The sequence below is a fragment of the Schistocerca gregaria genome, chromosome 2 (genome assembly GCF_023897955.1).
Source record: "Schistocerca gregaria isolate iqSchGreg1 chromosome 2, iqSchGreg1.2, whole genome shotgun sequence".
NCBI classification, from domain to species: domain Eukaryota; kingdom Metazoa; phylum Arthropoda; class Insecta; order Orthoptera; family Acrididae; genus Schistocerca; species Schistocerca gregaria.
The window spans coordinates 1,042,952,089-1,042,975,708 of NC_064921.1; the positions used below are offsets into that span (position 1 = coordinate 1,042,952,089).

General features: G+C 41.3%; 1 protein-coding gene across 1 annotated transcript in view; it reads left to right on the forward strand.

The window, feature by feature from the left end:
- LOC126335559 (UDP-glucosyltransferase 2-like) overlaps positions 1-23,620 on the forward strand; it is a 470,415-nt gene that overhangs the window by 22,415 nt on the left and 424,380 nt on the right. Inside the window, exon 3 of the mRNA XM_049998978.1 lies at positions 12,330-12,502. Coding sequence (XP_049854935.1) covers positions 12,330-12,502 — 173 coding nt within the window. The remainder of the gene's footprint in view (positions 1-12,329; positions 12,503-23,620) is intronic.

Consider the following 23,620-nt stretch of genomic DNA (forward strand, 5'->3'; position numbering starts at 1 on the left):
TCTTGCGGATTCATCCACTTGTGATACGTGTGATACAGAGGGTACACTTACACACCGATTAAAGTGTCACCACGCGGAATCTGGGGATGGACGCAACAAACGCTTCAGTAACTACAGAGGACAGCAACGCAGTATGGTACTATACAAGAATCTGTGATAACAGAACAAAAGCGATACTCGATCCGATAATTTTGCTATCGGGACAATTCGTAGGTCTGCACTATGTGGCAACATCAGAAAGACAGGGTTTAGCGATTCCGCAAAGTGTGGAGCAACCACATTACCTCATGAACTGCTGACAAAATGGAATTACAAAACAATTTGTAAACTTTACAGAAGCGTGGTATCTTTGCATCTGAGATATAACGACCAGTATGTACATTGATGAGTACTCTTACATTTCCTGTTTGTGATTAATTCTCCTAATTATGTTACTTGTATCTTCAAAGCAATGTACAGACTCGAAGTAGGGTAAAAGAGGTAAAAAGGAAAAATACAACGAAGGAGAAGAAAGTTGTTTTATTAATGTATTTTCTTACCAAAGGAAGAAGCAAGACTTGAGTTACTTTAGATGTCAAAGTGATGAGATTTCGACAAAATATCAGAAATCATTTATTTGTAAAGGAGAATAGATATAAATTTTAAAAAGAAGAGATATAAAGGAATTCAGAATAATGAGAAATTACGTTTTAAGAGTGAATGAGTGTATTATTACATACTATAGTATTACTTTTTCTAGGTCCACGAGTTAGATTTTCTTTGCTTTTTATGTACAATTATGAAAATATTTAAGTTAGGAAAAGTCAAACGTAAATGTTTCATCAGAAGTGGTGGGGGACGTCCTGGATCCTGGGCTCACAAACAGTTACTTCTTACATTTAAATGGTCAACAGTGGCGGCTGAAAACTTCCAGGATAAGAAGTCCAGCTCATTCTGCCAAAAGCCATGTCAAAGAGGTTGTAGTAGTGGGCAGAGCATTGAGGCAACCTGTTGATTCCCATTATGAGAAACTGCACGTAGAAAACATGATAGCCAGCAATGATAAAGGGAATAAGGATGCAGAAGACAATGGAAACCACTGCATTAAATATACCAATGAGTACCAACAGTATATGTAGTGTGTAACTAAAAACGTGTCATGGTTGCCCGAATATAGGGTAATATCAACAGCTGCTGAAAATGATGAAATAGAAATAAGATTAGTTACGAATAATGAGACAGGTCGAAGAGTGAGTTACTATGAACAGTTCAGTGACAGGATTAATCTCCTCAGAATCGACGCAAACAAACACCAAGAACAACAGTTCTGTTACACATATCGACGTAACAAGCAGAAGATGAAGTTACAGAAAAGTATATGAGGATACTGAAGGGGATTTTCAGTGTATAAAGAGAGATGATAAAGTTAGTCAACTAACTTTAAATTTTCTGCGTCTGGTGTGCAAATGCATGGATTTAAAATTTTGATGCGCTGAATTCATTGGCAAAATTAGGTGTTTCTTATCAAGTCACATTTCTTAATATATAGCAGAATAAAAAACAGTCCTGGCGAACATTGACAGAACAAAGTCAAACAAGAACTGGAGGTTGCTGACGATAGTCTACAACATGGGCAGAAATTTTCCTCAGAACACGCCAGCGAGTATCTTGATCTTGTTGCCTGATCTGTGGGCAGGCATTGAGAGGAACCCAAGCCGTAGAGGCCATTTCCTACTGAACGTTCTTGTGGCATCTTACGCATCAGTGTCGCAGAGAAAGGAGCGTCTCTCTAATCCACTAGCTAGGAGCAGTTCTAACATGATTCAGAGACTAAATTAGGAGTTGTAATTCAATGAAAAAAGCCCAGAAATTTTAACTCAGAACAACGTTTTTTATTCTTAAGAGGTAGAAATTGCTAACAATATCAGACAGATCTCTTTTATATGTACTATTTTTCTACAAATTCCCTATCACAATGGAATTAGTCCCTTTGTCGAGACACATCCGAAAAAGAAGGTAAGCAGTCAGAATCGCACAAATTTGTTAAAAGGACAGTCGCAACACTTCTGTGAAGTTGAATAGAACAAAAGTGTTCGGAACAAAATAAATGAAATTTCTTCATCAATGAAATTGTCAGTCACTCATGTAGTGACTGACAGTTCGCAGTTTTTCACAAACACAACTTTTATTTATGTACGTTTACAAGGTTGATGACTGAACAACAAAAGAAAGGTAACAATAACGGTAACAGTAAAAGTTTCCTGAGGCAAACAAAAAGTTAACTTCTAATTTTCCACAAAGGTTCGTGGTCACACACACACACACACACACACACACACACACACACACACACACACACACTAGTGAAAGTCCAATTCAGAGACGAAGACGTAATCTACAACGGTCGAAGTTCACGAGGTCGGCATCTGGAGTGAACTGAACTTCGGGGCTGGCTCTAGCCCCTAAATAGTTGTCTCCAGCCAATCTGGTTTCGGCGTAGTGATACATCCTTCAAGCTGTGGCTCGAGATCCCCCTGCAGGAAGCAGTACTCGGACTGTCTGTTTTCATTACCTTTTATATAAATAGCCTGTGTTTACCATGGTGATTTTGGTACGCCTTGGATATAGACGACCCTGACCTCTGTGGTGTAATATGGGTTGTCGGGCCCCAGGGGCTACCGGGGCTCCGGAATAACAACTTAGAGTAACCAAATAAAGAATTGTTCAGAACTTTCACTGGAACAGGAAGAAAGCTTTCCTCGACTCGGTTTCAGTATATAAGTCCGCATCCAACTTCGGTTTATAGAAGCAAGAAACACCTGACTAAATATTACATACGTACTCCACTTAAAGATGTTTCAAGAGTCCAACAATATTGAACGTCTCTTTTGCGACGTTGAAATTAGTTTACTTATTCACCAAAGTGAATAAATAAGCAGTAGTTTTAATACACTGCTGTATCACGACACCATGGAGAGGAAAACTTTCTATAAAACTTTAAATTATGACTGTGTCTTGTCAGTCAGCAGAAAAACAGTGCAAATGATACCAAGTTCCAGCTGGCACATCACCAAACGCTGGTTCCTGGGGCCGAGGGTGTAGCGTGCTGTCCAGGGCGGCTGCTGAGTCCTTGGCGAGGTGCAGATGAGGGCCTTACGGCTTCTGGCTTCGCCGAGACTGTATTCCAGAGCTCGTGCGCCGGACTAAATAGAGCCTCATGGATGGATACTTGAGAGCCTATTTTCAGCACGTGTCATGTAGATAGCAAGAGGTGTGGCTAGGCAACGGCGTCTAGTGTCACAGTGTACACCGCCTGTGGCGTGGCGGGAACGCTGTGGATGCCCTCTGCTTGCCTTGCCGGAGTTCCACAGTTGCGATCGTGTGAGCTGTAGAGCCTGAGATTGCTGCAACCCACACGACGTATATGATATGCGTGGTGCTGTCAGAGGCCACTGATTAGGACGTCACGGCACGTTGTTATGTCTTTACATCGGCGTTGTACGATAATGTGTATTTCTTGTTGGGAAACGGTCTTTTCTTGTGGTCATAACCACGTTGTCACTGAATGAATTACGCTCTCATCATATACAAAATGTGTTGTATGTAGGCATTACTTAAACTGCCGAAATTAGTGGATTTACGAGAGAAGAGGGGCACACACAGAAATAATTAAGTGCTCGTTTTTCACGCGTGCCTTTCAAGAGTGGAATGGTAGTGGTGGTTCCTTTAACCCTCTGTCAAGCACTTTATTGTGAATAGCAGAGTAATCACGTAGATATAGATATTGTGATCTGTGCACTTTAACGGTTTTAACTGTCCGTTAGGCATCGGCTTCATAATGGCCTACTGATCGAAACCGGTAGGTAGTATTTATTATAAAAATAAACAGCTGAAGTTTCACAATTATTTGCCAGGTGTATAGCCTCACCTCATCACAATTCTTAATTCAGAGGCACGTGAGAAGACTCTGAACAAAGAACCGTTTCTGGTGTGTTTGGCCTGACGGGAATACAAAAGTTATATGCACTAACACAACAAGGTACTCCCACAGACAATTCTGAGAACCAGAGAACATTTCGCCAAATTGGATTGCATATCGTGGCCTCATCCATCCTGTATGTCCTTATTAAAAGCATCTCGCATTGAATACAAAATAAAGATAGCTACTCAGATTGTCCCCTATGTCATTAATCTAGATGAGGAACAATAGAGAGACTATAACACTCCCTTGGGGAACGCCGGATATTACTTCTGTTTTACTCGATGACTTTCCGTCTATTACTACGAACTGTGACTTTTCTGACAGGAAATCACAATCCAGTCGCACAACTGAGGCGATACTCCGCAGGCACACAGTTTGGTTAGAAGTCGCTTGTGAGGAACGGTGTCTAAAGCCTTCTGGAAATCTAAAAATATGGAATCAATTTGTCATCCCCTGTCGATAGCACTTACTACTTCGTGAGTGTAAAGAGCTAGTTGTGGTTCACAAGAACGATATTTTCTGAATCCGTGCTGACTGTGTCAATAAATCGTTTTCTTCGAATTACTTCAAATGTTCGAATACAGTATATGTTCCAAAACCCTACTGCGAATCGGCCTTAGTGATATAATCCTGTAATTCAGCGGATTACTCCTACTTCCCTTTTTGGGCATTGGTGTGACTTGAGCAATTTTCCAGTCTTTAGGTACGGATCTTTCTGTGAGCGAGTGGTTGTATAAAATTGCTAAATATGGAGTTATTTTATCATTATACTCTGAGAAGAACCTGACTGGTATACAATCTGGATCGGAGGCCTTCCCTTTATTGAGTGAGTTAAGCTGCTTTACTACACCGAGGATATCTCCTTCTATGTTTCTCATCTTGGCAGTTGTTCTTGATTGTAATTCAGGAATATTTACTTCGTCTTCTTTTGTGAAGGAGTTGCGGAAAACCGTGTTTAATAACTCTGATTTAGTGGCACTGTCATCAATGATTTTATCGTTGTTACCACGCAGTGAAGGTATTGTGTCCTGCCACTAGTGTGCTTTATGTTTGACCAGAATCTCTTTCGGTTCTGCTTGCTTTCGAGACAGAATTTCGTGTGGAAATTATTAAAAGCATCACGCATTGAAGTACGCGCTGACAAAATAAAGATCATGGTGTTAAATAACGTAGAAATTACTTACAAAGCGTAACCAACATTTCAAGTAAGCAACTTCGATGAGGTACGAAAACATAGCTTGTGGTACAATAAATACTCTCCAAAGGACACAGATATGTAGGAGACGCAGACAAGACCATCATAGATTTCAGACTGAAGAAAATTGTAACGGACGTTTAGCAAAAACACTTTTTAATAGCAAAGATTAAAAGTATATAGCTGTGGATATTGGATACAGATCGTAAGAGTGTGTCTATAGCAGTAACATCGATAATGTATACCTATCACAGGTGAGTGTGAGATCTTTGGAGTATTTTGGAGTACATAAATTTGGGAACGATGATAGCAGTGAAGTGGATTAACGAACAACGTACTTAACAAACCATATTAACAAAGTATTATCATAAAAAGGCATACAGTCAAGTGACATGCGTGGAGAAAATATCTTTACAAAACGTGAAATGTGAAATTAATAAAAAGTAAATAAGAAAACATCGAATTAACCTCCTCTGAGGCTATGTGTTATACATTAGTGAAAAGAGGAATTAATGAGTTTTAATCATATCAGTCAAACGAGCATATAGACAATAGGGTTTCAAACACTGTCATCTTAAAGCTACGACCGTAGATACAATGAAGGGATGTTGTACACCGACCTTTTAACAATGTAAGTAGTCAAGCAGGTATTAGAAAACATATTAGGTTGTTTTAACAAAATAGGAAACATTAAAGGGATACCTTCTATAAAAAATATTAAAGATGTATAATAGAACATTGTATAATTACTTGTAAAGTCATGTCTCATGAATAAAATGTGAATGTGAGGGGGCAACAGATTACACGTGAAGGATATACAATATGAATTGGACAATCAATTCCAGTAAAAATAAATACTGCATGAAATGCAGGTATGAGAGGGGGATAGGGGAGCTGTGAAATATTTGTTAGAAATATATGTTATGGAAACAAAGATGAACTTATCAATGAATATGAAATTTGTTAAAACATAAGGGGATATGGTATAGCAAGGGAGGGGGGGATGTAGAGGGGAGGGGAAGAAGACATATGTCAATAACATGTAGGAGGTACAGGCTATCTTGCTGTAATATAAGACCATTACTTACTGATTAACAACCTACAGTGCCTCTAAATTAATGGCTGTCCCTTTTCGCAACCCTACAAAGAGAAAGACAACGACACTATTTCAGAGGAATATCACGCTGTCTTGCTAGCAGAGGGAAGTGCCTCGAATTGCCAATTTATTGATGGTTGACTCTAGTGACTGCCTTTTTCTATCCAGCTCAAAGTGACGCTCAACGGTTTTGCCAGCTGTAACGATCCGTGACAGAAAGATATCACCACTGGTCAAACAGCTGCAACGGCTCAAATGAAATAGCTTTTCTCAGTCTTGCAGTATTTTGGGTGCTTCCATGGAGCCCTTATGAAGCACATTTCTGAATACCCAAGAGTGTATTTCATTGCATAATCACTTCCAGTGCTCAAATACAGCTCGCAACACTGGATACGTAGGCTCGACGGTGCGCCACAGGCTTGTCCACTGCTTACACCGCGCCGGCCGTTGTGGCCGAGCGGTTCTAGTCGCTACAGTTTGGACCCGTGCGACCGCTACGGTGGCAGTTTCGAATGCTGCTTCGGGCATGGATGTGTGTGATGCCCTTAGGTTAGTTAGGTTTAAGTAGTTCTAAGTTTTAGGGGACTGATGACCTCAGCAATCAAGTCCCATAGTCCTCACAGCCATTTGAACCACCTCTTGCTTACACCGCGGCAGCGACGCTGGTCTCCGGTTGATGTCGTCTGTATTCTAATGTGGTCATCGTAAGAATACACCTGATGTAAACAGTACTGCATGTATCCTTCCGCGTTTGCTGGAATCTATTTGGAGTTCGTTCCACGTGGAGCGAAAGGCAACTTGTCTAGAGAACATTCAGTTACGGTAACAGGGATACGTTCTACGCTGAGCGTTACGCGCACATCGCCTGAGCGATAGTAAGGGACTACAGCTTTGCCGGAGCATTTTACTTGCACAGCACTGGCCAGCCACCTGGTCCAACTAACCTGCGTGATGGGAGCAGGTGCACTTACGACTTAAGAAGAGACGAGCAGAGGAATAATATACCTTCGAATTTTAATTACTTTTTAGAGAGAATTATAAAATTTTGCTGAATTCCAGTAATGTGACACTATCCTTAGAGGACCAGACGAAAAGAATAGCTTGCTTTCGTTCTTAGCTAACATAGTATTGTAATTAAATACGGATGTGATGAAAATTCTTATTTTAAACACAGTGTTTTTTTCCGGAACATATATATGATGGAACAGCGTACTGCAGGAATTTCGCTGCATACTTGAAAATTGAAGTCACTGAAGGTGTTACTTCAAGTAAGTTGTCTGGTAAACTTTGAATTCCTTCCATAACCGAAATCGAGAAACACATATCAGCACTGGAATTACCATCTGTTACACATAACAAGTCGAGCAACAACAGAATCCACGAAGCCATCGAAGTGCCACATTTTCACCATCTTTTATGACGTGCCTTTCCGTATTCCGCCAGCGTTCGGCAGTGAGGTGTCACAAAGCTTCGTGCATTAGTTCCAGTACGTCTGGCACCATAAATGTCTTCTTACTTCTCGCGAAATATTCACTAACGTGTTTCGAAATCAATACTTTTGCTTTCACATTGCGGTGGTACGATGGCTACTGTAAATTTCAGCATTTCTCTGGCGTGCTCGATGCTGTGAAAATCATTGTTTTCCATATTTCCGTGATGCTTATTGCTCTTGTACGTGAGAGACCACGTCTGTCGTGTATAACCACGGAAATAGTTTAAATAAAAAGTATTTGGTTTCTCCTTAGTGTCTTAAAAAGACGAGGGGTGTCAAGAAAACAAGTTCCAATCGCTCGCGAAATGGAAACCACAGTGAAAACCAGAAACGTTTTCTTTGCAATAGTTAGTTAAACCTTCCACCTACTTCTTTACACAGCTGCCGCTCCACCTTTGTTACGTCGTTCTCAACTTCCTAATATCCTCGTCAGAGAAAGCAGCCGCCTGTGCTTTTGGACAGTTATGTGCACTGGTCTGCAGCTCGTTGTCTGTGGGAAAATTTTGTCTTCGTAACCAGCGGTTCTTGTGAGCAGACATGAGACTCGGGGGGGAGCCAATTACGGACTGTACTGTGGGCGATCAAACACTCCTCATCGGAAACGCTGCAGGAGCGCCTTCATTGTCCCTGCACTGTGCGGCCTAGGATCGGCATGAAGAAGGAACTGCTCGACAGTTGTGTTATGTGGGCTGCGTGACACAGGCGAAACCTCTAACCAGGCCCTCATACTTGGTGGGAGACGCTACTCCCTACGCGTCTTTGCGTGCGCACTGTTCACTCAGAACTGAGAAGAGCGATGCGACACGATGGACGGGCACACTAAAGTCTCTGCCCAACACACCTGTGCAAAGCTTTAACGGTTTTACCGTGTGGTTTCCATTTCGCGACCGATCGAACTTACTCTCAGGACAACCCTCGTATGATTGATTTGCGTGTTCCTTTAACAACCTTTATTAAAAATCTTTTATAAAAAATCAGAAATTAATAATACGTATTTCCACTGAACACTGGAATTTTGCGTGCAATGTGAAATTGTGAAAAAGTGAAGTGCATTTTTCATTAAAAATATTGAGTAGATAAATGTTGATTAGCACGTATTTGATGAATTTTCCATTTAAAATATATAGGTATTCCAAATGAAGCGCAAAAATAAGAAAGCCGGAAGCGGAATTTCAACCATCAGTCAATGGATAGTTGCAGTTAAACATTGTACGAAGCTATAGAATCAGCTACAGATGCGAATTTCGTAGACATACATTTAGTAAATACAGTTACTCGGAATACTTCAAATCTGGTTTTTCTCTGTAAACCTGTGGGAAACATTAAGAATAATCTGTTTCTCTCCACTTCTTGGCGACGTTCAACGTGTGTGTTTGACTACAGAACGGGACGCAGCATCAGCTAACAGCTCGGCAGTCAGACCACCCCAGAATAGACTGCGACTGTACCCGATTTTTGAAATAAAAACTCCATAGCTAAGGCGTCATTAAGAAAAACGATGATGGCTGCTAATATACTAGAATATCTTAGTTTTAATTACCGTAACACAATTACAAAATATCTAACAGGTAAGTAGGTCCTACTTCCGAGAACGTAACATCAGCGAACGTGTGGTACGGGTGCTGACCAGTCAAAGCTTTTGTATCACGTTTAGTCTTGTGATGAACGTAGTACACTCCGTGCAGATGACTCTGTCCTTCTGTGTCGTTCTGACTCAGTTCAGATCGCAATAACGCTACTGCGCCTCAGACGCCTCCAGCCGCATCTTGCCGCCAAATTTCCAGCACTAGAGCAGCACTATCGCGTCTCCTCAAATGTGCGATGCGCTCCAGTCGTCTGGCGGTTCCTATACGAAAAAATAATTAAAAAAATAAAAAAGTAGGAAGGAAGTCAACAAGCCAAATCACCAAGGCGGGAGCAATGGTTGTGACAGGGCGTCATGGTCGTAGCTGATCATGGGGTTGTGCTGTCTCCACTTCCTGATGCTTTAACTCTCTTTCATCATTCCCATCAGTACTCCTGTCAACTTGTAACCCCCCTCTTACTAATCGGCTTGCGATATAAAATATGACCGTGGATCGCGAGTATGCCTAATGGATTTTTTCTAATTGCGTAAGGCTATCTTTCCTGAAGAAGTGATAACGATAAGTGGGAGGGAAGTGTACAACCGACCCTTCTGATGGAAGTCTACTAAAAATAAAAGCAATTAAACCGAACAGGGCTATCATTTGGCAAATGAAAGTTATTTCGTGCAGTCACTCACAAACAACACTGTACAGAAAAGGGGTACCACTGATTATGAATCCAGAAGTTACACTAATGAACGAAAAGGAAATAATTAACCGTCACCATCCCATTAGGGAAATTTACATCCAAAATCCTGTAGAAGATGACGGGAAAGAAAAACATGTATTATTAAACACTGACGTGGCAACTGAAGGGTGCCACGTTTTTGAAACTAATTTTAAGTGATTATGTAATGATTAACTAATAAGTCACTCTTACATTAAATTTTGAAAATAAGCAGTTAAACTGTATGTTAGTACTGCACTTCGTTACGTGAACGATGACTTTCAGTGACCTCAACATAACTTCATCAAAGAAATTTTGAAAAAAAAGCAAGAAATTTTACTTTGTCTTTACTTATTTTGCAAATTGGATTTCATTTTATTGTTTGAACAATTGAGCCTTTGTTACTGACTTGAACAGAATTAAATACTAGAATACAAACCAAACAGCCACGTGCTTCAAGCCATATGTAAAATAAATAAAAGTTCCGCACTCTTAATTTGTGCATTTCTTCAGTTTTCGATTTTTTCCAGTGATTGATTCTTAAACTTGAAATATGACATTGCTTTGCTTTACTAATATACTGAAGCTTCTGTTGCACAATTGCACAACAGTTAATTGAAAGTAGAGTGAGGCTAAATTTTTTAAAAGAGAAATTATTCATTAATAAACTGGCTGTAACTATTCAATTTGTTTCCTATGACCATCAGTTGGCATATTAGGAAGAAAAGGAACAAGGAACCTGCTTGGTAACAATGCCTGGGGGCAATGAGCACACACTCGCCCTGCGTTTAACTGATTATTATTTAAATAAATCTTAGCAGTCAAATCACATTCAGTTATGCTGCTGGGTTAGCCGTTAATACTTCCTACCAATGAACAGTCTTACTTCAGTGCTGTGCAAACGACGAAACTAGAAGGCGACGACGAAACTGTGTTGCTGGAACTGCTGCTGTTGTTGAAGACGGTAGCATCTTGTGGAGCCACGGCTAATTACAGGAGCGGGCAATCGTAATTAATATAGCCTATTCCGCCCGTCCACTTTCCGTACTCCTGCTCTGGACATCTGGCCGGCGGGCGTACATGAAGCCGCCGAAATGGAGCTCTCTACTGCGAGAGCGTCAACACCACACTACCGCACACTACAAGGGCTGGAAGCCCTCTCCCCTCTCTCAGCGCGCTCAGCGCAACCACTCCCCGCTCAAAGCTTTTACAACGCACAAGGACTGCTATTATCGTTGCTAGTCGCTGAAAATAACAATTCCTTCCGCTTTTTCCCAGGTGTCAAAGTAAAACACAGATAAATACAATGAAACGTCAACAGAGTTCTACCTAAATGTACACATATAGTGAAGCAATGTACTTACTTATTGAAAGAAAGCATTTGATTACAAATATTTACACACAATTAAATAAAGGTTATATATTGGTAGCAGGTGCCATGCATCCTGCATTTTCGGTGTTACAAACTGTGTCATTACCATACCTTGCACTTGAACGTTTTCATGAAGATTTCTTTTTCCACAACTAAGAATTCAACTGGAGCACGTTCCTTGTAAATAGTGTTTCGATGAATTACTTCATCTCTTCCATCTGTCGCAATTTTTCGAAACATCTAAAAAATGAAATTTACATGATCTTAGAGGAAGTTTCTTATTCATCTTAAAGGCTGTAAATAACCATTTCGGCCATCATGCGTTGAGAAAGACTTTCGCAATTAAGTATATGTCTCAGTTAGGTTGTCCATGATTCTTCCCGTCACTTCGGACGAATGTTTTCATGGTATCACTGAAACGTTTTCGACTATATCTCGTCATCGACAAGACGTTAAATTGTAATCTTCCTTTCATTTCTTCCTCACTTAACAGTATGAATGACACTGACATTCATACTAACAAATGATCATCCATGGCATCAAAATATGGTAGAAATTTTTATTTGCGACTTACGACTGTCTGCTAAACAATAATAAGTCAGTATTTACTTCATTTGAAGACTAATAATTATAGGTATTAGGAGTAGTACGCTTTTAGGATGGCTAGTACCTGCAAGCACATCTGGCTGGAGCAAGTCATTAATCCTTATTTCCTCCGGACAGCAAGTCAGGTATTTCAGTTGGTCTTGATTTTTGTCATTTCGACTAATTTGATAATACTGTTTTCTCTGTCTTGTGATAGTATTTTCGTCTCTGGATAACTGTGACACGTAACGTTATCAGCTGCCTATTGGACATTATAATCTGTGCATGACTCTTCGAATCTCTCAACTATTGACTCATTAAAATTTTCTTTCACAGACTTCCCAGGAAAACCTAACAGAGGTTGACATATCTCAAACCACCAAACTGAAAAATGACTTCGTGGGTTTGGCTGACAAGTCACCTGAGGAAACTCTTCCGGATCTCCGAGATGTGGGATACGCGAGGGCTCACTTCCAACTGAATGAGCCAGCTGTACGGGATTTCATCAGGTGAGCATCTCTCTGGGGTGAAAGGAGGATAGTTTTCGTATAATTTTTCCATGTTTTGCTTATGGTAAATGCTATAACAATTCTTTACGTCGAATAAACTGAAATGACCTAATGAACTAATTTTTTACTCCTGTTTGTATTTAACAAGGACACAATTGACGTTTATCTCCTCTAAATTATTTGTGCAACACATGTGCAAGTCTTCCTAAAGTAAATGACTTCTAGAAGCGCGATTCCATTCTCCGAAAGACCTTCCGGAAATTACAATGAGCAACTAGAAAATCAAATCGCAAATGGACCTTTATGACTGTTTGGTTAGGTAAGGCAAGGGAGCAATGCCGTGTGTTACAGATTGAGTGACTGCAGGAGGCATATACTCTGTCTGAAAGGAAACAGTCTGGTGACTTCCAGAGCAATGAACGTCAAACATTTGCCTCTCAGAACGAAATAGGAAGTATCAAGGAGTATAAGTGAAATATATTGTGCTGTTAACTTCAGAAATATGTACGCTGAGCAAGATTATAGGAAATGGGGAAGAGTCCACGTCGCTCAATAGCAATGTCAAAAACTTGCTACAAAAGCAATCACAGATTGGACAATGTGTAACGTGCAGTGTATTTTAGTTACATAGTATTCATATGTACACTCAATTCTTAGCTATGGCGTTCTTTTTTGGGGAACAAATGCACAAAATTTAAACACAATTTTCAAACTTCAGAAAAGATCCAAAAGAATAATAACCAAAAACACTAGTTGAGCTCTTTCTAAAGATCTGTTCAAAACACTGGGGATTTTAACTGCTCCGTGAGAGTACATTTACCAGTCAGTGATTCACATCAAAAATAAGATTGGTAATTACTGCACAAACAGCTCTGTCCATGACCATGCAACAAGAGTTAGACTCAGCTTACATTTGCCAAGAAAAAGTAAACCTAAAACTCAGAAGAGCATTTTCTAACAAAGGAAGAAGACTGTCCAATAAATTACCAAAAGAATTAAAATTAATTGCAAAAATACGCTTATTTAAATAAGGCAGCTAAAAGTACCTGTTATTAATACATTTTATACATTGAAAGATTACTTAGATAAAATAGAGTAGGGGTTTGATAAAAAAGTAATACAAATAAATAACAATTATTATAAAACGTCAAACATTCCACATAACACCTTCACACTATGTTTTATCCTTCTTTTTTCTTTCTAGAAATCCTTACCCCAAGCTAAGCATAACACAATAACACCTCTTCCTCTTTATGAGCTCAACATTTCACTCACGGGGGGAGAAGGGAGATGCTGACTCAGTTTTTCAGGATAGAAAATGGAAAATTGTGGCACAGAAAAAGGCCCAGATATCACCAACGTGTGTGCGTGTGTGCGTATAGTGTGTGCAGTGACTGATAGTGAGATACGAGTGAACAGTGTGGCATTACATTATTTAATAAGTTACTTGTAAAAACAAAGTATTGTGTTCCGGAAGTAAATGTAATTATTGTCACTAACTAGAAGTCTGTAATCGTATGTGTGTACGAATTAGCTGATTTTAAATTGGTCTAAACTTGTAAATACTTTGACTTGTCCTAAACCCTTGTAAAAAGAGATCTAAGGATGAATAAAGCTACTACTAAATAAAATAGAATACCTCGAATGGTCACAGTTTCTTTTCGCTGTTGTGACACATAACATATAAGGTGTTATATTTTGTAAACAAAGACGGTGTCTGGAACAACAAGGTGCAAAGAACATACAGCAAAAGAGAAACATCATCTCTAAGAACAAAGCATATGTATCATAACACCATTATTGTTTCAGAATAAATTTTAAAGGATTGTAGAAATCTTTGTTTGAGTTGCTGAATATACGCGTTGGATTAAATACTTCAGGTGATCCCATTCTGTCAAGTTTATATAGCTTAAATTTCATAGTCATTTATATAATCAAGTGAGAATTGGAAACTTTAAGTGCAATAATTATGTTGCCAACAATGGCAAAATTATGCATAAATAACCGTATCGGTTGAGATTCTGAGATAGGGATGAAAGGGTGGAGGAGGAGAAAGAGAAAGAGAGAGAGAGAGAGAGAGAGAAAGAAAGGGGGAGGGACAGAGAAAGGGAGGGACAGAGAAAGGGAGGGAGAGAGAAAGGGAGGGAGAGAGAAAGGGAGGGAGAGAGAAAGGGAGGGAGAGAGAAAGGGAGGGAGAGAGAGAAAGGGAGGGAGAGAGAGAGAAAGGGAGGGAGGGAGAGAGAAAGGGAGGGAGGGAGAGAGAAAGGGAGGGAGGGAGAGAGAAAGGGAGGGAGGGAGAGAGGAAGGGAGGGAGGGAGAGAGGAAGGGAGGGAGGGAGAGAGGAAGGGAGGGAGGGAAGGAGGAAGGGAGAAAGAGAGAAAGGGGGAGAGAGAGAGAGAAAGGGGGAGAGAGAGAGAGAAAGGGGGAGAGAGAGAGAGAAAGGGGGAGAGAGAGAGAGAGAGAAAGGGGGAGAGAGAGAAAGGGAAAGAGAGAGAAAGGGAGAGAGAGAGAAAGGGAGAGAGAGGGGGACCAACTGTAACACTGAAAAATATTCTTCTTATAAACCTCGGTACTGAAATTAATAAATAACTAATTAGAACCTAAAGTAAAAATCATTTAATTGCAACCTGTGATACAAAGAACAAATTAATGGACAGAAGCAATTTAACAGGGAGCAATAAACAATAAAACGTTTTCAAGTCTTTCGGAACCAATAAAAAACTCCAAGGAAACAAACCAGCTGCATCTCAATGAGGAGTGAAGCCAGGAAAACAACACTAGGCAGGCTGGGCTGTATGTCAAAACTGGCTCTGCGGCACAAGTGCACAGCAGGAGGAAATTGTCTGCAACGTGCTCACCAAATTCAATTATTTTTGGTTGAATACTTGCTGTCCCAAGTGGCAGCCGGTACACCAAGCTTTCTTTGGTTCCGCCCCGCAAGTCGACAGTTCCTGCACCTTATATACGGCTGCCCACTTCACCTCCTGTCAGCCTGCTCGTGTAGGCCCCGTCTCCGACGTCGTACCCCTCCCACCCCAACCCACCATCCCTCCCCTGCCATGTGGTGCTGTGAAGGACGCGCCCAGACAGTCCGTTCGAAGTGGAGTCGGCGCACTTGTTGCCAGATGGGAACTCTCTTCTTGACCCCCAAGCAGAGACACCACGCCATCCCGGTACAGCTGTAAAAGTCTTAGAAATCTCTACACGCATCCTCTTGGCCACAGTGCGTGAACCCGTCGCAGGGTAACAGTCAAAGAGCATAACTGTGTGCAGTATCGATAAGAGCTGACTTGGCGCAGACTCGTTTCTACTCACAAGTCAGGCCCTCTTAGATCACTTCTTAATATCTCTCTCAACAAGAACCCGTCGTCTAAGGCTAGCAACTTTGAATACTAATCAAAACGTCCTGGGTCAATCAAACTTCGCCATCAATGGCGGCTGGAGGTTTCTGGCATAAGACGTCATCCTCGTTCTGCCAATGCCGTTGTCGAAAAGGGCGGAGGAGTGGTCGAAAGTTGAGGGCACTTCCCTTGAGGTAGGGAAGAGAAATGCAAAGGCTCAGTATCATTTGATGGGTGATGAAGTGAAGCGGATAGTAGACAAGGATTTGTGTTCGGAGCAGCATAGGGCAAAATCAACGGCAGTGGAAAATGGTATAGATGGAGTAGGATTAGGTATGAAAAAGTAAATTCGGTCAGAGTGCTGTGGACAGTTCCCTGACTGGGTTGTCTTAACTAAATTAGACAGCGAAGTGATAGTTCAGGTATAAGTGGTAACGTCGCAAGCAGCAGATGAAGAGATTAAGTATGCGTATATGACGATATTGAACAGTTAATTCAGTGTGTAATGTCACGGGCGATGGGAAGCCGGTTGTATGGGAAGAGATGGGAGATAGGTTTAAGGCAGATTATGGGCTTGCCTGTAGCGATGGGAGAGCAGAAAGACTAATTTAGTTCTGCAATAAATTTCAGATGATAATAGCGAATACTTTGTTCAGGAATCACAAGGAAATTAAGCTTACTTGAAAAAGACAGTGACATGGGATGGTTCCAGGTGGGGTACATCATAGTCAGGCAGACATTTGTAAATTATGTTACGGTTTGTAAGGGAAAGCGCAGACATGGACTAGACCACAATTTAATTATGAAGAAGAGTAGACTGAAAATTAAGAGAATCGTCTGAAAGAGCCAATGTCGAAGGAAGTGGAATACTGAAGTACAGAGGAATTGCGGCACACACTTTAATTACATTAAGGATAAAGTAACTGCGATAAGAAATATCACAGAACGCAGTTCACTTAGACAGAAATGCAATCTCTAAACAGGGTGATCACATATGTTAGACAGACGAGGAAGAATAGCAGATAAAATCAGTTAATCGACGAAACAGGGAAAAATAAAAATGTTAATGACATGAATGCAGAGGTATAAATTCCTTAGAAGAGAATAGCATGTGAAGGACAACCAGGGCCTAACAGCTGCAGAAATGATGTCATGAAATGGGAAGAGAAATCCTTTTCTGGAGCACAGCCTCAGTATGTATAAATGTCAAAACAGATGCAGTTGCATCTCTACTCTCATGCCTCGAATTCTATTTCTGTCTCTGTTAGTCTTCTGCAAGGCCGATCACGAAACTTAATTTCACATGAATGTAACTTGCTGAAATCTACCTTGACATCAAAGGGCACTTTAAACTGTATGCCATACTCGGCAGGAAATACCCTTAAATATGGTCTGTTTGGCTCTCAAAGGACCACGAAACAATTTAGAAACCTCGCTTACTCTTTGGCAGCTCCATTTCTTGATATTGTACTTCTGAGTTTACTTACAGCTTCCACAGATTCAAATTTTCTCTCCATCGAGCGTCCAGGTTGCCCTGGGCAGATCCTTATCGTAACCATTGCTATAGTTTTGCTCTCACTGTCGGCTGGTAGTACCACGCATCTAATCTTCACTGTAGCTCTACATCTGTTGCTCCGCAAATAGGTACATCATTAGCAAAGACTAAAGCAATGGGATCACCACTTCCTATATCCTTGATTTCCTTTATGACAAGTGTAACAAAAAGTAATGGGGTACGTGCACCACACTACTGCACTCCTCTCTCTCTCTCTCTCTCTCTCTCTCTCTCTCTCTCTCTCTCTCTCTCTCTCTCTCCCCTCTCCCCCCTCTTCCCCCCTTCTCCCTCTCCTGAAGCAAGCAGTCCGATATGCCTTTACATACTTGTACACAACTTTTCCAGCCTTCATGTTGTATTTGCAGCTTCCTTATTAGGGACCCTGAAACAAGGTCCAAGATCTTGCACCGTGGCATACTTCCAAATGCTTTTTCGAAAACCAGGAACATTCTCATGAGATCTTTAACTTTTTCCCAATACTTTTTCCAGGAACTCTCTTTGTGCACATACGTTCTGTTGTTCTCTGATGCTTCTGAATCCATGTTGTAACACTTCAAACTCGTTTTCTAACAGTGATCTGAATCTTTTCTGAATAAACATTTCCAGTGTCTGAACACAGAGTGATAACATAATCAGAATACTTTCTCCTACTTCCTCCTTCCTTGAACACTGATGTTATACTCATCTTCTTCCAGTCATCCGGAACTTTCTTTTCAGAAGAGCGAATTATCGTCTTCCAAAATTGTTTCACTCAGTAACATTATACTATGGTGAGTGGTTTCAGCTGTCATATGACTGCTGAATTGACGGACGTTGAAAAAAGTGATGCGACAACAGAAGACTAATTGAAATCACTCAGCAGAGAGTAAGAGACTGCATTTTATGCTACAGGGGTACGATTCTGTATAACAGAACTGTATCACCAGTTCACTGTAAGTCTCTGTAGCAGGACGGAGTTGCAAGCGAGTACAGGAAATGTACAACGTCACTCCTAAGAAGGAGAGTCGGTTGACAGTTGCGTATAGGTGTAGAACAAACTAGTAGAAAAATGTTGAAGCCAACCACAGTGCTTCCCCAACAATGTGCCTTAGAACCCCTGTTCGTGCCTTGGTAAGGAGATCTTCTATAGCCCCCTTCTAAAGCCTCCAGCGCTACAGGTAATGGTTCAACGGCAGTCAGCGGAAGCAACCAAAAAAACAGAAATCTGGAACTGAATTAGTTATATTAATATAGAGATGAATATCAGATCAAGTAGGCTAGAGTCAAAAGAAATATTACAAACGTCACAGCGACTTTTAACGCAGCGAATACATTCCTACGGTAACATGCTCTAATACCTTACGACAGAGTAAACATCAGAATGATAACACCGGAAAAATGCTGTTATTGGAGCACAGAAAGGTGAAAGTGGCCGCCCTGTTTAACCCTGACTAAAACATATAGTACCAGCTGCCTCATTCAGCCTTTCTCAGCACCTCTAAAATTTTTCACAAAAATTTTGGTCTGAAAACATATTCACCTGTGATTCTCACAAGCTCTCCTGATCGTAACTCTCTCACATCCACTAGTCCAGCACTGCAAGTCGCACATACCCATCCATTCCCACACACTCACTCAGCACTATTCATCCTTATTATCTCCTTGAGTCTTTCTAACGTTACTATTTCCTGCCTTACACAGTCTCCTTCGTTTCCCTACTACTACTGTCTCATCTGTCTCCGTCTTACTGCTACTATCTCATTCATTCATTCATTCATTCACTCCCACTTCTGTTCTTTCTTCTATCACCATCTCTTTCTTCCCCCTAGATTCTTTTTCTCATCACATGCTTTCACCAACTTTCACTTCCTCCTTCTCTCCATTCCTGTCCCACTATTAATGTCTACGTCACTCTTTCCACAGCACTGTCCTTCCTCTGTCAACTGTATTTCATTCCCACTGCGTCCAACTATTTCTCTCCCACTACCATTGCATCTTTTTTTCTTTCTACATAACGACCACTGTCGACTAACATCCAGAATTTATAATTTTTCTCTTTCTTTCCCACTCTCACTGTACCCTTCTATCTGAGAATAAAAAACCGCGAATATGTTCGCATGCTAAAACTTTTTAAGTTGCTGAGGAAGGTAGAATGAGGAAGCTGGTACCCCACTGTTCAGTCAGTCTTCTAGATAGGAGCCTATTCACTTTTGTTTGTTCTCTGACGGGAGGAATGTTCTGCTGCTTCACTTCTTTTGCATGCTGCAGCAGGGCATGTCACTCATACGAAAAGAACTTTAAGGGCAAACACAATTCTGATGGTTTACTTAGGTGGGGTTACCAGAATCCTTCTAAGGGAGACATATTGCTGCATATGAATGGTGCAACGTCACCTTATAAAGTATGTTTCGCCTCACACTGGAATTTATATGAGTATTTTACATGTACAAAGTAGGTACTTTTGAGCCTCTGTATCTCGGAAACGTATAAAGAAATCAAGAACATTTTCAAACTTATTAGAGATATGGATCTTAGAAACACATCGTTTGAATTACAGCGATTTTCTGTGCATAACCGTCTTGAAATCCGCGGTTTTGGAACTCAGAGACTATGTTTACGGGGTGTTTCTTGATAATCGAAAAGATTTTTCTTTTTAGATGGGAAGATGTAACTTATACAGAAATGCCTAAAGATACCATTAAAGTCTGAACAATTTATTGATTTTATTTATTTAGATAGGCGCTGCTGACGGCGAAAACATTTGGTGAAACAGCTTTTCTCGTGTTTTCTCAGGAACCACCTATGAACAAAACAGTGGCTGCCTAAGCACCTTAAGGTGCACCGTAGATCACATCTAATGCACAAAGAATCAACCGATTGCCTCCATTTGCCTATACTGGAGGAAGTGTGTAATATTCAAGCTTTTATCCAGTGCTGTAGGGTCGTTACAGTAAGATGATGCATGTTTTGGTTATACAAATGGTCCCTAGACAAAAGGATATCCAGAACACTTTATCTACATCTGAATCTACATCGCTACTCCGCAGTCCACCTTACGGCACGTGGTGGAGGGTACCCCGTACCACTACTAGTCCTTTCCTTTCCTTCTCCGCCCGCAAATAGGACGAGGGGAAACGACTGCCTATATATTTCCATATGAGCCGTAATTTGATGTACCTTAAATTCGTGGTACTTACGCGCAGTGTATGTTGGAGGCAACAGATTCTCTATCACGAACAGAACTCGAAGTATGAGCCCCGGGAAAAAACCTTTAAAAAAATGCGCGCCGTTTTGAACATACTTCTAGCGCATGCTGTCTCTTAAGTACATATAAAATATTTTGTTTTAAGTTCATCATGACAGTATATACCGGTATCAAGATCGATAATGTTGATGGTGGTATGTTTCGTCTTTGCAACTAAATGAAAGGCAGTTTGATGTTTCCCATACGGGTTTCGCTTCTTTCATGTATGAAGCATCTTCAAGGGGCTGTAATACATGTTTCTCTTTATATATAATGGATATTCTGTTAACTCATACCCTGGTTGGCAGGGGATAGTGTTGGACTGTACTGAATGCCTACCGCATATCATCTAACACCATGTCAATCATAATTTTTTCGTTTTACGTCGTTCCTTGGTTGCTTCAAAATTCGTGGTCGTATATTGCGACTTTGCAACTAAGTGACAGGATAACGTCTAAATCTCCGTGATGGTCATCATGAAGGAAATAGCCCGCTGATTCTTTGTTCAGCTGATAATGTTTCTTTCTATATGTAATAAACACGTGTATTACAAGCTACTGAAGATGCTTCATAAATGAAAGAAACTAAACGGTGTAATAAGAAAAGCCGGCCGGAGTGGTCGAACGGTTCTAGGCGCTACGGTATGGAGCCGAGCGACCGCTACTGTCGCAGGTTCGAATCCTGCCTCGGGAATGGACGTGTGTGATGTCCTTACGTTAGTTAGGTTTAAGTAGTTCTAAGTTCTAGCGGACTGATGATTCAGAAGTTAAGTCCCATAGTGCTCAGAGCCATTTGTAATAAGAAACAAACTGCCTGTCACTTGCGAAGACGGAATGTACCGCCACGAATTTTGAAGCAACTAAGGAACGACGTAAAACGAAAAAACGACGATTGATGGCTCAGCGGTTCTACGCGCCTCAGTCCGGAACCGCGCTGCTGCTAGTGTCGCAGGTTCGAATCCTGCCTCGGGCATGGATGTGTGTGATGTCCTTAGGTTAGTTAGGTTTAAGTAGTTCTAAGTCTAGGCGACTGATGACCTCAGATGTTAAGTCCCATAGTGCTTAGAGCTATTTTTTTGACGACTGATAGTGTTAGCTGATTTGCGGAAGGCGTTCAGTACAATTATATACTGCCACCTGACAACTAGGACATGAATTAACAGAATATCTGACTAGATATATGGTTGAACTGGAGACTTCCTATTCAACATTTCATTCTTAATGGTGACACATAGAAGTAGCTTTCCTCATACGTCCACTGAGTGATGTGGCACTGTTTACAGGTCATTTAAACGTTTTGATGGGTAACATCTAAATCTCCTTGATGCTGATCATGAAGTAAATACCCTACTGAATCTTTGTTCAACCGATATTGCTCATTTGTCTGAAAAAAATACAGAAATTCTGTCCACAGGCCCTAGCGTACCAATTTGTACTGACTGGCGCCAGTTTCGTCCTTTGCCAGCGGCGTCACTGGATGCGGTATAGAGGACCGTGGGTCAGCATGCCGCTCTCCCGGTCGTTATCGGTTTTCGTGACCTGGAGCCGCAACAACTTGGTCAAGTAGATCCTCAGCTGGCATCGCGATGGTGGCTGCACCGCCTTCCAGCTCTCCTAGTGAGGAAAAATGCCTGGCAGCAGCGGGAATCTAACCTGGGCCCTCCGCTCTGACCACGCAGCTACTGAGGCGCTATCCATTACCAGAATCAGTTAATCGAAGAGGCAGAGAAGGTCCATCGAATAACCCTGCATTATGTCATCCGTTACCTTAACAAAACCGAGAGTGTCACAGAAATGCTAGTCAGCTCCAGTCTCAGACACCACAAAATAAACATTTATTTTTATGGGGAGGTTGTAACTACACCGCTCGTCACAAGCTTCGCTAAGAGCAAAGCGAACTTGTAACTGAAGGGTAAAGTGCGACACACTGTTTCTTTTTGTAGTTCTGTGATTAAAGTTTAACTACGAGAAGCAGCAGCTTAAGCACCTGTGCGCTTATTGCCACGTTCATTGATAGGATTGTACAAAGTGCATAATATTTACTAGGGAGGATCGGAAAGTTACGCACAGTAATTTTTTTTTATCCCCTGGTACTGTAGCTGGAATGCTACAATTTCGCGACGATATAGTTTGAAGTTTGTCCTATAGAGGTATTTTTTTTTTCATGTACAGCTCTAGCGAAAGAAGCCTGAGCTTCGAAAAAAACACGGCACACATCTTACTGTCGTCAATTTGTGAAGAGCAGCGTAGTTCGATATTTGTAGGCAAAAGGGCATAAACCGCGTGGAAATTACGGGGACAACACAAATGGCGTGTAGTGGAAGAGAGACCATGCACATTCTTAAAAAAATTGGTCAAATGGCTCCGAGCACTATGGGACTTAACTGCTGCGGTCATCAGTCCCCTAGAACTTAGAACTAATTAAACCTAACTAACCGAAGGACATCACACACATCCATGCCCGAGGCAGGATTCAAACCTGCGACCGTAGCGGTGCGCGCGGCTCCAGACTGTAACGCCTAAAACCGCTCGGCCACTCCGGCCGGCGCGCATTCTTCCTAGAGGGCCGTGTGAACCTTGGTGATTCGCCACGATCTGGGCAGCTCGTAACAGCTGCTGCCCCTGGGAAGTGCACGGCGTGTTATTGGTTTACTTTACCGAATACGGGACCACTGTGAGTGCTGCAGCCTACATGAATCTATAAGTTGCGTCGTGTCTTTCGTGACAGACGCCACAACATTTATGCTAAGGTGTCAAACTTCTTCATGACAATGCTCGCAACATGTTGCTGCCCTGTTCGTGAGAAAATCGCCAAATGTGGGTAGGACGTGCTCCAGCATCCACCATATAGTCCACATCTTGCACCTCCGGACTGTTGTTCTGAGCATTGGTGCTTCTGGCATGATGATTCTTGCATATGCTGTTATTTATATATATCTGACGATACTGGTGCTGATTTCGTGTTTAACATTTGACGATGTCACTATGGCTCCAGTATAT